General features: G+C 35.7%; 1 protein-coding gene across 25 annotated transcripts in view; it reads left to right on the top strand.

Annotated features, from left to right (window-relative positions):
* Positions 1–14,169, top strand: part of dachd (dachshund d) — a 245,506-nt gene that overhangs the window by 147,722 nt on the left and 83,615 nt on the right. For all 25 annotated transcript variants that reach the window (XM_073912271.1, XM_073912270.1, XM_073912280.1 and 22 more), the window contains 1 exon segment: positions 2,289–2,404. In XM_073912271.1, coding sequence (XP_073768372.1) covers positions 2,289–2,404 — 116 coding nt within the window.

Raw genomic sequence — 14,169 nt, forward strand, 5'->3', positions numbered from 1 at the left:
AAGGATGTTTCTATAATGCCTAGTAAGAGCTTGATTAGCTAGCCCAGGTGTGTCTGATTTCGGTTGGAACTAAACTTTGTAGGACACCTGGACCGAGTCTGGACATCCTTGCACTAGCTTATTCGCCAATTAAAAAACTTTATAGTACTTTATTATACTACAATTCTGAATGAAAAATTGTATTATATCTAGCACGTTTCCAGTTATGTAATTACTCTCTCATCAGTCTCACTCTCTCATACACTTTGTCCTAAAGCGACTACTGTATGCTTAGTACTTGGCTGGTGGGGTGCAGGAATTACACTTATTTCTGAGCCATACATTTACTTACATGCTATTTCAGACCGAACATTAAGAGTAGCATGGTAAACTAAAAAATAGGGAGTGCGTCACAAATGTCATTGTTCAAAAATAAACCAATGTGAATATAAAACCAACTTCACCAGTAAAGCAGGCTAGGCAGAATAGTGATATTTACTTGTATTTTGTTATTAAACTAAATTAATATCTACATTTTTAATGCTGTAAAAGATTCTGAAAATAGTCACATCAATCGTTTGCCGGAAGATTTCAGAGATTGAACAACACTTCTGTGCATAAAACCCATTTAAACATACCATTACCCGTCTAAAAGAACTACTTCAGTCATGGTGTCGTCCTTCCTCCAGCGTGCAAAAGTTGATCGAATATTCATTCAGGATTTTAAAATTTTGATTGAGCATTTGTTTTTAGTGCTGTCACCCTTGGCCCGCGTGGACGTGCATTGGCGGATCTGCGTGAAAAGGTGTGCAGTTGTTCAAATCTGCATTTGCTGACAAACAGTTTGGGCTACTTATCAGAATTATGGGAATTATCGACTCTACAATATTTAATTGGATAAAGACTTTTTAGTCTTACGCCTTACCCAGAATATAAAAATACATAGAAATAAATTTAGATCATTTACTTTAATCATTACTATTGGAATGTGAAGAGACTTTTAACCAGCACAACAAAAAAATGTGAAGACAATCACCTACTGCACCTTTAATGGTCAATTCCTTTATTTGTATGTTTGTTTGTTTATTTGCTGGTTTGTAAAATTTGATTATGTAATTGTAGCATTCTACTATTTTAACTATGATTTTATTTGTTTGTAATTGCTACATTTAATGAATATATTTGTTTATTTACTTATTTATAAAGTAAATCTAAATGCATTTATCAGTCTAATAAATGTTAATGTAAATATAAATTTAAGTTTGGATATTTTTTTTATTTTAGTTACTAGAAAGATTTGTTATCGTTAAACAGGTATATAATATATGTTTATTTGTTTAGCAACTTTACGTTTGTAATTAGTTTTTAAATAAAACAGTGAGTGGGGATGCAATCACACTTCTTCTTCTTTATTTTTTTTTTGTTGTTGTAAAAACTCCCAAACATGTCCCCAGTGGCTGCAGCGGCTTCAAAACAACTACACCAATTTATTAGGGATGCTCTCAGATAGGAAATATTTCCGTAAAGGCTGTTTTGATATTACGCAAGCTGCGTTTTGGCCAAAATTAGAGGAGAGATATGCATGGATGAACAGCACAGAGTAATGTGTGAAAAATATCTGACAATCAGCTCGGAGGGGCATTTTTTTTTCTCTCTCTCTCTCGCTCTCTGTCAGACTTGTGCTTCTTGTGTCATTAATCATTGTGTGATCTTGGTCACTCATTTCAAGTAATAAAAGTTTCCATCATAAACGCACAACAGGTCTGAGTCACTCAGTCACACCAGCTTCCAGCTACAGCTCCTATTAAATCAAGCAAGCAGAACGTTTCCTAAGGCAGCCGTTGCCTTTTAATTTCCTGAAGAACCTTACAATATCATTCATTACCAGAACTACACATATTTGGTTTTTAAAAGTCTCATAAATCAATAGTGGCCTGACTGCAATAATTATAACAAGTTAACATGTAATTTCCAGCCTGAAAAGCTGCACGGCCGTATTTTAGCATATGCAAACGAGGCAATTCAAATAGTGTAGGGATATTAATACAGAAGGGCAGGTAACGAGGTGCGGGCCATGAATTATGCATCAAAAAGTGGTTGATCTTCAATAAAGGAAATGAATTCACTGTGTAATCTAATTAGTTATGGAAGTCTATTATGTCGAGCGGCAGAAAGCAACTGTCCTTGAAAAGGAATTTATTTACAGTGCATGTTGGCTCTTTGGAATGGAATTGCGTTCTGGTGCGAATGTTAACAGCAAGTCTCTCTCTCTCCACTTTCCCCTTTCCACCACTTCACTTCTGTTTTAGCTCAAGACCCGGGAGGCCTCCAAAACGGACCCAGAGTGTGACATCGCCGGAGAACCCTCACATCATGCCGCACACGGTGCCGGGCCTCATGTCGCCAGGAATCATTCCCCCCACAGGTAACACACGCAGACCTCCTCCCGCGCCCCGGCCCATCCTCACAGCGGCCCGCTGCCCATCCGTTAAATGGCACACTGCAAAATCTGACAGCCCTCATCCAAACTACCAGCCAGAACCACTGACCGTCCCCGCCGGCCCCCCTCCCCGTGCAGCCACAGCTCCAGAATAAATTGGAGTGGAGAGTTGTTCTCTTCCAGATTATTACAGTGGATGCTGCATTCTGCCTTGAGTGGATTTTAATTAGCCCGATTAAATCCACTTCGCTGCTATATGTGCATAGGCCGCCGTCATGTTAAAGTAAGCTTATCGCCACAAGAATCAACAACAAGCGTTTGTGCCTTCAGTTGGCCTGGAGCCGGTCTTATGCTTTTGTTCTATTTGCGGCTGGTTTTCATTGTGGCGCCTTTGAAGTCGCTCGTGCTGATTTGCATATTGTGCTCTCGGTTGTTCTGCCGTCTTTTAATAACACATAGTCATTAGGTTATGGTTGACTCCCTGTTAATGTACGGTTAACTTCTCGTTTAGTCTCTCTTGCGGATTCCTGAGCAATTATTGAACACAGAGACTTAGCATTTTTAAACCTAAGTATGGTTTGTTTGTATTGTTGTTTTTTTTAAATGATGTCGCTGTGGCACTCAGTCAAGCAGCTCTTTGTGTTGTTTTTATATTTGCATACTTTTATTTGATCAGATCAGACTTGCGTTTTATCTAAATGTTTCTTTCCTGTAGGCTTAACATTCAAATGGTGTTACCCAAACAGACCAATTATTAAACATGCAGCAGTATGCATTATATAATGTTACAATATGATGCCATCAATAGCACCTGGAAAATTCTTTATGGTTTATGCATTTGTGAATACAAGAGGACATACTTTCAAGACCAAAAAATTAATAGGAGAACAGAAAAAATGGCAACAAAACAAAACTGTGATTGTCTCATGCATAGTTCAGTAAATACAGCTTTTATGTTAAATTAATTAACAAATAACCTAAATTTAGGTATTTATTTTAGTAAATGGTCATCTTTCATCTGTACACTTCTAAAAACATAGGAAATTGATACATTTTCTCATTGAATACCATGTTCAACAGAAAACTTTAATTAGTTGAAGGACCCCATTCAAGTTACTGAAGCCCCCTGTGAAGCTCATGATATGCACCTGTTGTGTTTGTCTGAATATTTGAGAGGAGTCTGGTTGCAGACCTGGTGGAGTGCAATCTGAGCTGCATCCAATGCTTTTTAATGCGCTCACCTAACCTTACCCCTAACCCTACTCGTCACAGTGACGTCACTCACTCCATTGAGTGCATTGTGTCTGAGATTGCATTGCTGAGTGGTGCAATCTCAGCTAGCATCACAAAGGCTGCATCCAGATGCTATTGGAATTTTTGGAACTTTTTGGAAACATTATCAACTTTGTTGTTTCTCGGTGTGACATTTCTGTTTATTAAAATTGTCCAAAAGTCTGGCAAGGCATAGAGAAAATATAATATTAATAATCTCACATAGCAAATATGTTTCACAATTAAATAGCACTATATGAAGTGTCCAGCAATAAAGATAAATTTCTATCCCACTGTTTGTATATTATTAAGAGTTTGTATGTTAATAAGAGTCTGTTTTTAACGGTTCCTTAAAAAGTTTAAAAAGTAACCCCCTATACATTCTAAGATATCAGACTTCAAACTACATAAATAAATAAATAAATAAATAAATAAATAAATAAATAAATAAATAAATAAATAAATATGACATCTACAATAGTTTCCTTCCTTTAAAAAGTACATTTGTTATTTACCCATTGTCACGTTCGGTGATGGGAAAAAGGAGCGAGTACCCAAGCGCAGAGTATATAGAATTTTATTAAATAATAAAAATAAAATAAAATGCAAAATAAAACAACCCCGAGGGGGAAAACACTAATAAAACAAATAAACAAACAAACTTGACTGGGCAGGCACGACAAGGCAAGGCTGGACACAGCAGGACAGGTAAAGATGGACAACATGTGATGACGAACTCGCACAGGACAGCAGACATAAGGGGTTTATAAACTGTAGGAAATTAACACAAAAACAGATGAACATAATTAACTAATAATGGGTTAACAAGGAGGGTGGGACTAGACAATAGACGGGAGAGCGCATGACACAGAGAGAAGACACAAGCCATGCGCTCACATAAAACAGGACAAGAACATGCAGCCAATGAGAGAACTCATTAACCGCATGTTCATGACAAGACGAGCACAACACTGAAGCACACGACAAAAGCACGTGAATACAATGTAAACACCGAGCCACGTGCTTTAACAAGAGACGCAAGACACGAGCACACGATAGATAAACACCTTACCGTGTGCTCACACATAAGCAACGCGCATGCTTCATCTCAGCGCCAACCAAAACTGAAACCAACTAGACGGAGGCGCCGAGAATAAAGCAGCGCGATGCTGACAGAACAAACACAAACACTAGTACAAGAGCGCGCGCGTCAGAGGGACGCAGAGCGCGCGCGGCCACATCAAGCGGCACGATGTCGCGCGCACACACAGAGACAGAAACAGGACCAGACATGGGTAGTGTCAGAGCTCTGCCACCACCAAAACAAGAATTTACAAGACCAGAGTGGCAGAACCCTGACACCCATGTTGTATAGCTAACAAAATGTATTAACAGTTAAAGTCAGAATTATTAGCCCTCCTGAATATTAGCCCCCTGTATTTTTTCCCTCCAATATCTGTTTAATGGATAGATTTTTTGTTCAAGACGTTACTAAACACAATATATTTAATAATAATTAGTAATAATTGATTTTTTATCTTTACCATGATGACAATACATAGTATTTTATTATTCTATGTACTATATATTATTATATATTATATATTATTACTGTATATTTTTTAAGACACTAGTATTCTGATAAAAAGTGCAATTTAAAGGCTTAACTAATTGTGTTAACTCATTAGGCAAGTGATTGTATAACAATGGTTTCTTTTGCAGACAGTCGGAAAAATATTGCTTAAGGGGGCAATAATAATATTACTAAACTTAAAATGGTTTTAAAACAATTAAAAACTGCTTTTATTCTAGCTGAAATAACGCAAGACTTTCACCAAAAGAAAAAATATAAAAAATATTATCAGGAATACTATGGAAAATTACTTGCTTTATTAAGCATAATTTGGGAAATATTGAAAAAAAAATAACAGGAGTTAATAATTACTCATTTTGACTTTAACTGTAATTATTTGAATTGGTTTATGCTCTGATATGCAAAGCACAACTTCAAATCTAGACTGGGGAACACTATTAAAAATCCTACTTGAACAGTGCTTTAGTGTAAAATTGGGCTTGGGAAAGTGAGTCCAGCTGCCCCTCATGTTTGAGTGAGGTCAGTCTATCAGTGTCTTGTTTAGAAACAGGAACTCAAAGGCCATGTGCCACAGGCTGAGAGTCTTCTCTTATTTAGTTGTGAGCAACCGCGACAAAAACCCTTTGATATCCAGCCCTTTAAACCATGAGAGAACCTCTGATCTTGACATTTGTTTGGATCTTCTGAAGAAAAGTAACATTTTAAGACTGTTTGGTTGTTTGACGAAGTGGCATACAATGAGTAGTGAGATTTCCGTGAATCCCTGTTATCCGGGGGAGTAAAAATTAAAAACAGCTAAAAACATCACCAAGTTGTCTTACCTATTTTGTTGATGTAGCTTTTGTTATAAACAAGAGTGCAATTGTAATGTTGGCAAATGTTCAGGGACTTTATACACAGCACTGTGATAAAGCAGTACTTGAGTTGTTTTTCTTGCAGTAGCTTGTCATTCAGCACCAGTTACACCTCTAGAATAGAGATATCTAGCTCATTGTAAGCAGTAATTATGTAACAACATATTTCTAACTGTCTAGTAGATTAAATCATATACGTCATTTGCTCTGAGTTTGACCAAAAAAGGAAAAAAGTGATAGTGAAGACTAATGGCTGCTGAAAATGTAATCACATACTGTAAATAGATATTTTAGTACCACTGAGTAATTTACAGAAGCACGGAAGCTTCATAGGTTCAATTTGTTTTTGTTTTGTAAGTTCATTTTGTTTTTGTTTATTTGGATATAAACAAAAGTGGTGCAGTAGGTAGTGCTGTCGCCTCACAGCAAGAAGGTCACTGATTCGATCCTCAGCTCAGTCGGCGTTTCTGTGTGGAGTTTGCATGTTCTCCCTGCCTTCGCGTGGGTTTCCTCCAGGTGCTCTGGTTTCCCCCACAGTCTAAAGACATGCAGTACAGATGAATTGGGTAGGCTAAATTGTCCGTAGTGTATGAGTGTGTGTGTGAATGTGTGTGTGGATGTTTCCCAGAGATGGGTTGCGGCTGGAAGGGCATCCGCTGCGTAAAAACATGCTGGATAAGTTGGCGGTTCATTCCGCTGTGGCGACCCCGGATTAATAAAGGGACTAAGCCGACAAGAAAATGAATGAATGAATTATTTGGATATTAATTTTCTGTGTAATAGTGTAATAATATTTGTATATTTGTATCTTTATATATATATATATTTATAATTTTTTACATATAAATTTGTATAATAATCGTTAATAACAAAATTACATATATATATGTATATATATATATATATATATATATATATATATATATATATATATATATATATATATATATATATATATATATATATATATATATATATATATATTTATATATATATATATATATATATATATAAATTTATTTATATAGTTGAAGTCAGATCAAGGACATTTTCACAGTAAGTCTGATAAGATTTTTTTCTTCTGTAGAAAGTCTTATTTGTTTCATTTTGTCTAGAATAAAAGCAGTTTTTACATTTTTAAAAACATTTTAAGGTAAAAAATTATTGGCCCCTTTAAGCTTTTTTTTTCCGATTTTCTACAGAACAAACCATCATTATACAGTATCTTGCCTAATTACCCTAACCTGCCTATTTACCCTAATTAACCTATTTAAGCCTTTAAATGTCACTTTAAGCTGTATAGAAGTGTCTTTAAAAATATCTAGTCAAATATTATGTACTGTCATCATGGCAAAGATAAAATAAATCAGTTATTAGAACTATAAATCATTTATTAAAACTATGTTTAGTGTGTGTGTAGAATCAGGAAATCATAATAATTATCCCCGACAAAGCCAAAGCAGCGCAAACACTACTAGATTACTGTTGTGTTTGCGATAAGAAAAAGACATGCAGGCATTTCCTCTTTCTTTTTACTGAACTAGTCTGCAGTAACGAAAACAGGAGATGCATTAAAAACAAAATGGTCAACAAAAAAGTATATTAGGGTTATACAAAAAATACATACACAAGACACAAAATACACACAGTTTGCTCTGTATGACAGGCTGATGGCCGCAAACACGATGAATCATCTGTTGTCACGCTGTGTGGGTGGAGTAATACACAAGGGTTAAGGGACTGTTTAAGTGCTGTTATTACAGGAATATTGCATGGCTATCAGCCAATCAGATTCAAGAACCATCCAGAACTGTTGTACAAAAATGAAATATCACTCTCGTAGCAGTGAGATATGGCTGTATATCGTCACTGGTGAAACACTAAGGCACTCAGCCAACGCACACCTCCCACCAGTGCTGATATACAGCCATATCGCACTGCTATGAGTGTAATATTGCTCATTATATATATAAATATATTTTTTTTTATTTTTTTTTATTGCCAACTAGCTGAAAAAAAAAATTATTTTATTTTTTGGATTAACGTTTCAATTTAGTTTAAGTAACAAATCATTTTTTGTTTTATGATTTTAATTTCATAGATAACAGTAAAACTCCTATTTTATTCCAATAAATGCATCCTTGTTGAGAAACATGTATTCTCAGTGTTACAAATCTGTAGATGTATACCTTAAAAAAGTGTAATTGGCCAGTAATAACTCATAGACATGTTACTTCAAATGCTCAATTCTAAATATAAGCAAAACACCAGCAAATATGCTGGAGAAAATTCCTTAATATTAACAGTCCACACTGGACCGACACTATAATACTCACAGTACACTTGACATTTAAGTGTTTAGCTCTGCAGGAAATGACATAAGAACATCATTCCGTCAGTCTGTCATCAGGTGGACACGATCAACTAGAAAAGCGGCAAGACTGAGAGAATCGACACAAAAAGAGGTTAATGAAACATGTAGCCCTTCACGCAGATGCAAGATTACACTGTCATAAACAGATCAGTCAACTCTAATGTGACTCTGCTCACACCGAGTGTCGGCAGCTCATAATTGATGTGCGGTATTTGGCTCCAATGCAGATGGAACAATTCAGATGCATTAATTCACCCAGTCCTCGCTGGCACAACCTCAGCTTTGTGTGAAGCAGCGCTCCTCAGTCAGAGAAACTGAGCTAATTTCTGCAAATTCACTAGGCAAATAGAGAGATTAGCCTTGATCTTTATTAGGAGCCTGAAACGTTAAAAAGATCTCTGAGTAAAAAAACTTAAATGGCTTGATATAATGTAAATGATATCTTTTATTGAAGCATAGTAGAAAACCCTTTCATTTAATAATTCACATTCATTTTGGCAACACAGGCTCGCTTGAAATAGGTGCTTTATCTCACATTTTTGTAAAAACATACTTAAACATGCATATGACTGCAGAGTCAAGATAAAATGAACACTACCTAAAGCAGGGGCAGTATGATACCAACAGCTTTTGGTCCATTTCACACTAATGATGTTTAAAGAAACATATCCGTGAGTAAAGGAATGTATTTGTGCAGTTTAACAACAAATAAATACCACTAATCTTAAACATAACAACTCTACTGGTCTATCATTTGTACTCAAATACTGTACATTTGCCTCAGCTGTCTGTCCCCATTACAGACAAATTTTCAAGTGTAGTCAGTCAAACATAGCTCACTTTGTACAGTGTTACTTATGATCTCACCTCATTTCCTAATGAATTGTTTTTTATCATAGAAATGCTGCCAATTTCATATTTAAATTAAACTTGTATTTATCATGTATTGAGTAATTGTTTTATTATTAATACTAATATTAATAATAATAATGATGATAATAATAATAATAATAATAATAATAATGATGATGATGATGATGATAATAATAATAATAATAATAATAATAATAATAATAATAATAATAATAATAATAATAATAATAATAATAATAATAATAATAATTCCTTACATTTACATAGTGCTTTTGTGTACACTCAAAGCTCTTACACATTTTTGGGGGGTATCTTCTCAACCACTAGTATCCACTGGGATGACGCGATGGTAGCCATATTGCGCCAGACTGCACACCACACACCAGCTGATTGGTGAAGAGGAGACAGAGTGATGAAGTTAATTATGATATGGGGTGAGGGGGGCTAGGGGGCCATGATGGACAGAGGCCAGTGGGCAAATTTGGCCAGGATGCCAGGGTTAAAGCCTTACTCTTTTTCATAGGACATCCTGGGATTTTTACGCCCGATTCACACAGGGCGTCAACACTTGACGGAGGGCATATCTGAAATTGAGGCTGTTGTGATCTTCACAGCAGTGTCATCCAATGAAACAAGTCCACAATCAGCTACTCTCTGAGCTGGAGAATTTGCATGAAGTGATCTGAATGGTTGACGCTTTTATCGGCGCTTGAAAAGTTGATAAATTCCCAGTTTCTGCAGCGACAACACCACTTAAGCAGCGCAGACGGACCCACAATTCAGTTTGGCAACGATTGACAGACACCTTTTCAAAGTGAATGGGAAGCGTTGGCGCTAACACCCCATGTGAATGGGGCGTTAACGACCACAAAGAATCAGGATCTTGGTGCTCGCTAAGCAGTATAGAATCCCCATCAATATACTGTGGCATTAGGACCCACACAGACCAGAGGTTGAGTGCCCCCTGCTGGTCTCACTAACATCACTTCCGGCAGCAACTTAGCTTCACATGTGGTCTCCCATCCAGGTACTGACTGGGCGCAGCCCTGCTAAGCTTCAGTGGGCGACTATGTGAGAGCTGCAGAGAGCGAGCTGCTGGCCACAGCTAGTTATATTTTTAGGTAGACGTTTTTTCCCCATAAGTACAGGGACTCCAGATGCAAAATTGCATTTTGGCTATTTCTGGCACATTCCTGTGTTATTAATGTGCATTGTCTCTGTCGAATAAACCTGAAAATAAGAATAAAAAATAAATGCAAGTGATGCTGACCACATTAAAAAGCAAGGTAAAACTACATTGTCGCAGTGCTCTTTCTTGCTTTTGAAAACACTATTGGTTGGGTTTAGAGAAGGGTTTAGGACATTGTTTCACTTGTTCATCTGTACACTAAGCCCTGCCTTCTCATGGATGTATGCAAGGACAATGTGCATTTGAACCATAAAATAAAACATACCATAGAGTAAGTAACACATTTGAGATTAGCAAAAATGTACAAAGCGCTCTCTAGTCGATTTGTCATCTTAAAAACATTTTACAGACATTCCCGGAGCAATGCATTTTATGTTTCACATGCATATAGACCTAGACAGATAAATCCAAGGAGAGATTATTTTATGTGAGTGCTTGATGTCAAAAGGTGGCTTCTGTTGGCTCTTGATAATTCACAGCCACAGAAAGAGCTTACAGGTGGCAATGGATATAAGCATACGCATAAACCAAATGGCTTACCATAGATTTTTTCCTCACAAGGAGTCTAAATGCTCTCAGATATTGAGTGAAATCCATGCTGAGAAACAGCTGGATGTAAACATGCCAATGCGCATCAGCCACTGAAGAAGAAAGTTCAAACTGACTTTTCGTCAGTTTCATTGCAGTCAGTAAGTGTACAGTATTGTCCAGTTATGACTGCCGTTTCTCTGTTTGGAGTTCGCTTCATATCCAGGGGTGCTTAGACGGTTTGTTTGTGAAGATTTGCATCACTTATCTTGTTTCTCTTCGAATGGAAATGACTACAGAAAGCTGTACAATGTGACATCATATGAACAGACAGCACCAGTGGCTCTAGGGCTCTGAGTTGATTCAAAGAACAAGTGGTTCCTTAAATTCAACGCATTGAGAATTGAGTGTTGATTCGACAGATTTTATTTGATTCAATCAATGGGAATCAATTGTCCTTCAAGAGGCTTTTCTGTTAAAAAAAAGGAATTATGAAATTAGCTCTTGAATCCGAAAAATCAGAAGTCTGATCAATTTTTATGAACAGATTCATTTGGATAGTTCGCCTCAGTAAACTAGTTTACTTATATACCATCACGTAATTTACAATTCCTGGTTATGGTGTCATGCTGCATGGCATACCATATCCATGCTGAAGCATCCAAATACAGTTAAAGTCAGAATTTTTACGCCACTTTGATTTTTATTATTTATTTTTTCATTTTTAAATATTTCCCAAATTATGTTTAACAGAGCAAGGAAATTTTTACAGTATGTGTGATAATATTTTTTTTTCTTCTGGAGAAAGTCTTATTTGTTTTATTTCGGCTAGAATAAAAGCAGTTTTTAATTTCTTAAAAGCCATTTTAAGGTAAAAATTATTTGCACCTTATGTATTTTGATAGTCTAAAGTACAAACCATCATTATACAAGGATTTGCCTAATTACCCTGACCTGCCTAGTTAACCTAATTAACCTAGTTAAGGCTTTAAATGTCTCTTTAAACTGTATAGAAGTGTCATGAAAAAATATGTAATAAAATATTATTTACTGTCATCATGGCAAAGATAAAATAAAACAGCTATTAGAAATGAGTTATTAATACTATTATGATTAGAAATGTGTTGAGCAAATCATCTCGCTAATCTTCTCTCTAATATCAGGGGGCTAATAATTCTGTCTTCAACTGTAGGTAATGTTTAGAAATGCATATTTCTTTTATTCTTAATGCACACAATAAATAGGCACTAGGTTATATTTTTATACTAAATAACATAATTTTTTACTGTAACTGAATAATGTTGTCTAGAACTGAGAGTATTGAGGTCCATTCTAACCATATAAAAAGATGAATGAAATACATTTTTAAAAATAAAATCAACTTTCTTTTCCGGGTCACCAACTTTGGTATAGCATCCGATTGATCACAGCCACAGTCCACCCTCCCACCAAGCACTCCCGACCCCTACCTTCCTTTGTAAAACTACTTAAAAATGATTACGTAGCCTTAACTAAGTACTTGCATCAAAAATAAAGTGAAACATACTATTATGTTTACATTGTATTGCCGAACAATTAGAGTATGATGCTGTTGAGGTGGGATATGGATAAGGTTAGAGACAGGTTTGCTGATATTGGTATATTTAATGATAACAAATGTGTAACAATGTAATTTTAAATGTAGCTACATGTACAACTACATGAAGATCATTTTAAGCACAATATAAAAATGTACATTATGTGTGTATATACATACACACACACACACACACACACACACACACACACACACACACACACACACACACACACACACACACACACACACATATATATATGTATGTATATATATATACATATATACATTTATACACACACACATATACATACATACATATATATAAATATATATATATATATATATATATATATATATATATATATATATATATATATATATATATATATATATATATATTTATATACATACATACATACATACATACATACATATATTTATATGTAATTATGTATATATATAAAATAAGTGCATTATACCAATTAGTTATTTTATTGTAAGGACATAATAAGTAAAGGATTTAATATAATGCGGTACCTTTATATATATTTATATATATTTTTTAAATTCTGTTTAAAATTTGTATTCTATTCAAAATGTGTGAAAATGTTTTTAGACAGCATGTTCATGTGTCGTGTATTAATTGATTCCAGAACCAGTCATCAGGATCAATCCCAAAAAGCCCAAAGTTGTTCACAGCCTTTTGAGGTCAAACATGTTAATATTATAAATCTGTCATGGCTTTTTCACTGCATACGAGCATTATTATATTAACCCATACAAGTCTCAACACAGAGGTTCCCATTAAGATGAGCACTAAGCACGACTAAGTCACTCTTTGTGTACTGATGTGAAGTTAATCTGATCTTAATTTAATTACACTATTCGTAGAAGGAGGCACATACATTCTGTATTTGTTATAAGAATGTTCTGACATTGAGCAGGTATGGGGCAGCCCGCATGTTAATTAATAATGAACATTCTGACAATATTCAGAGGCATGACAGCGTTAAGCCAGTTCCTTTGCATATTAATAGATCCTTCATTATTATTTAATATGACAGCTGCTCCGAGGGCTACGATCAGACCCCGTCTCTATTATTTGCTGTTTTGTGCGCAGTGTGACAGAAGCATGCGATTCTTTATTTGTCAAAGCCGTCCGCCTGTCCGCTCGCTCGCCGTTTATATACGGCTGAAGAGCTCCTTGTGTCTGTGAGAAAACAGACATGGGTGTCTGAAATCTAAAGGTGACTTTCAAAAGTCGAAACGTTGCGATCTGCTATTGGTGCTTGGCATACTAATGAATGCTAATTGAGGAAGGAGTGGGTTGCTGGTTGTGTGTTTGCTGTGAGTGGACTTGTTGCTGATGTGGAGAATGGTTTGTGGATTGGTGCTCCAGTGTAGATGTTACAGTGAACACACTCTTATAGCCTGTGGTGGATGTTATTTTTGATATAATGAAGAAAAGACTCGCTCTGGAAAAACGT

Source organism: Danio rerio, chromosome 9 (assembly GCF_049306965.1).
Source record: "Danio rerio strain Tuebingen ecotype United States chromosome 9, GRCz12tu, whole genome shotgun sequence".
Lineage (NCBI taxonomy): Eukaryota > Metazoa > Chordata > Actinopteri > Cypriniformes > Danionidae > Danio > Danio rerio.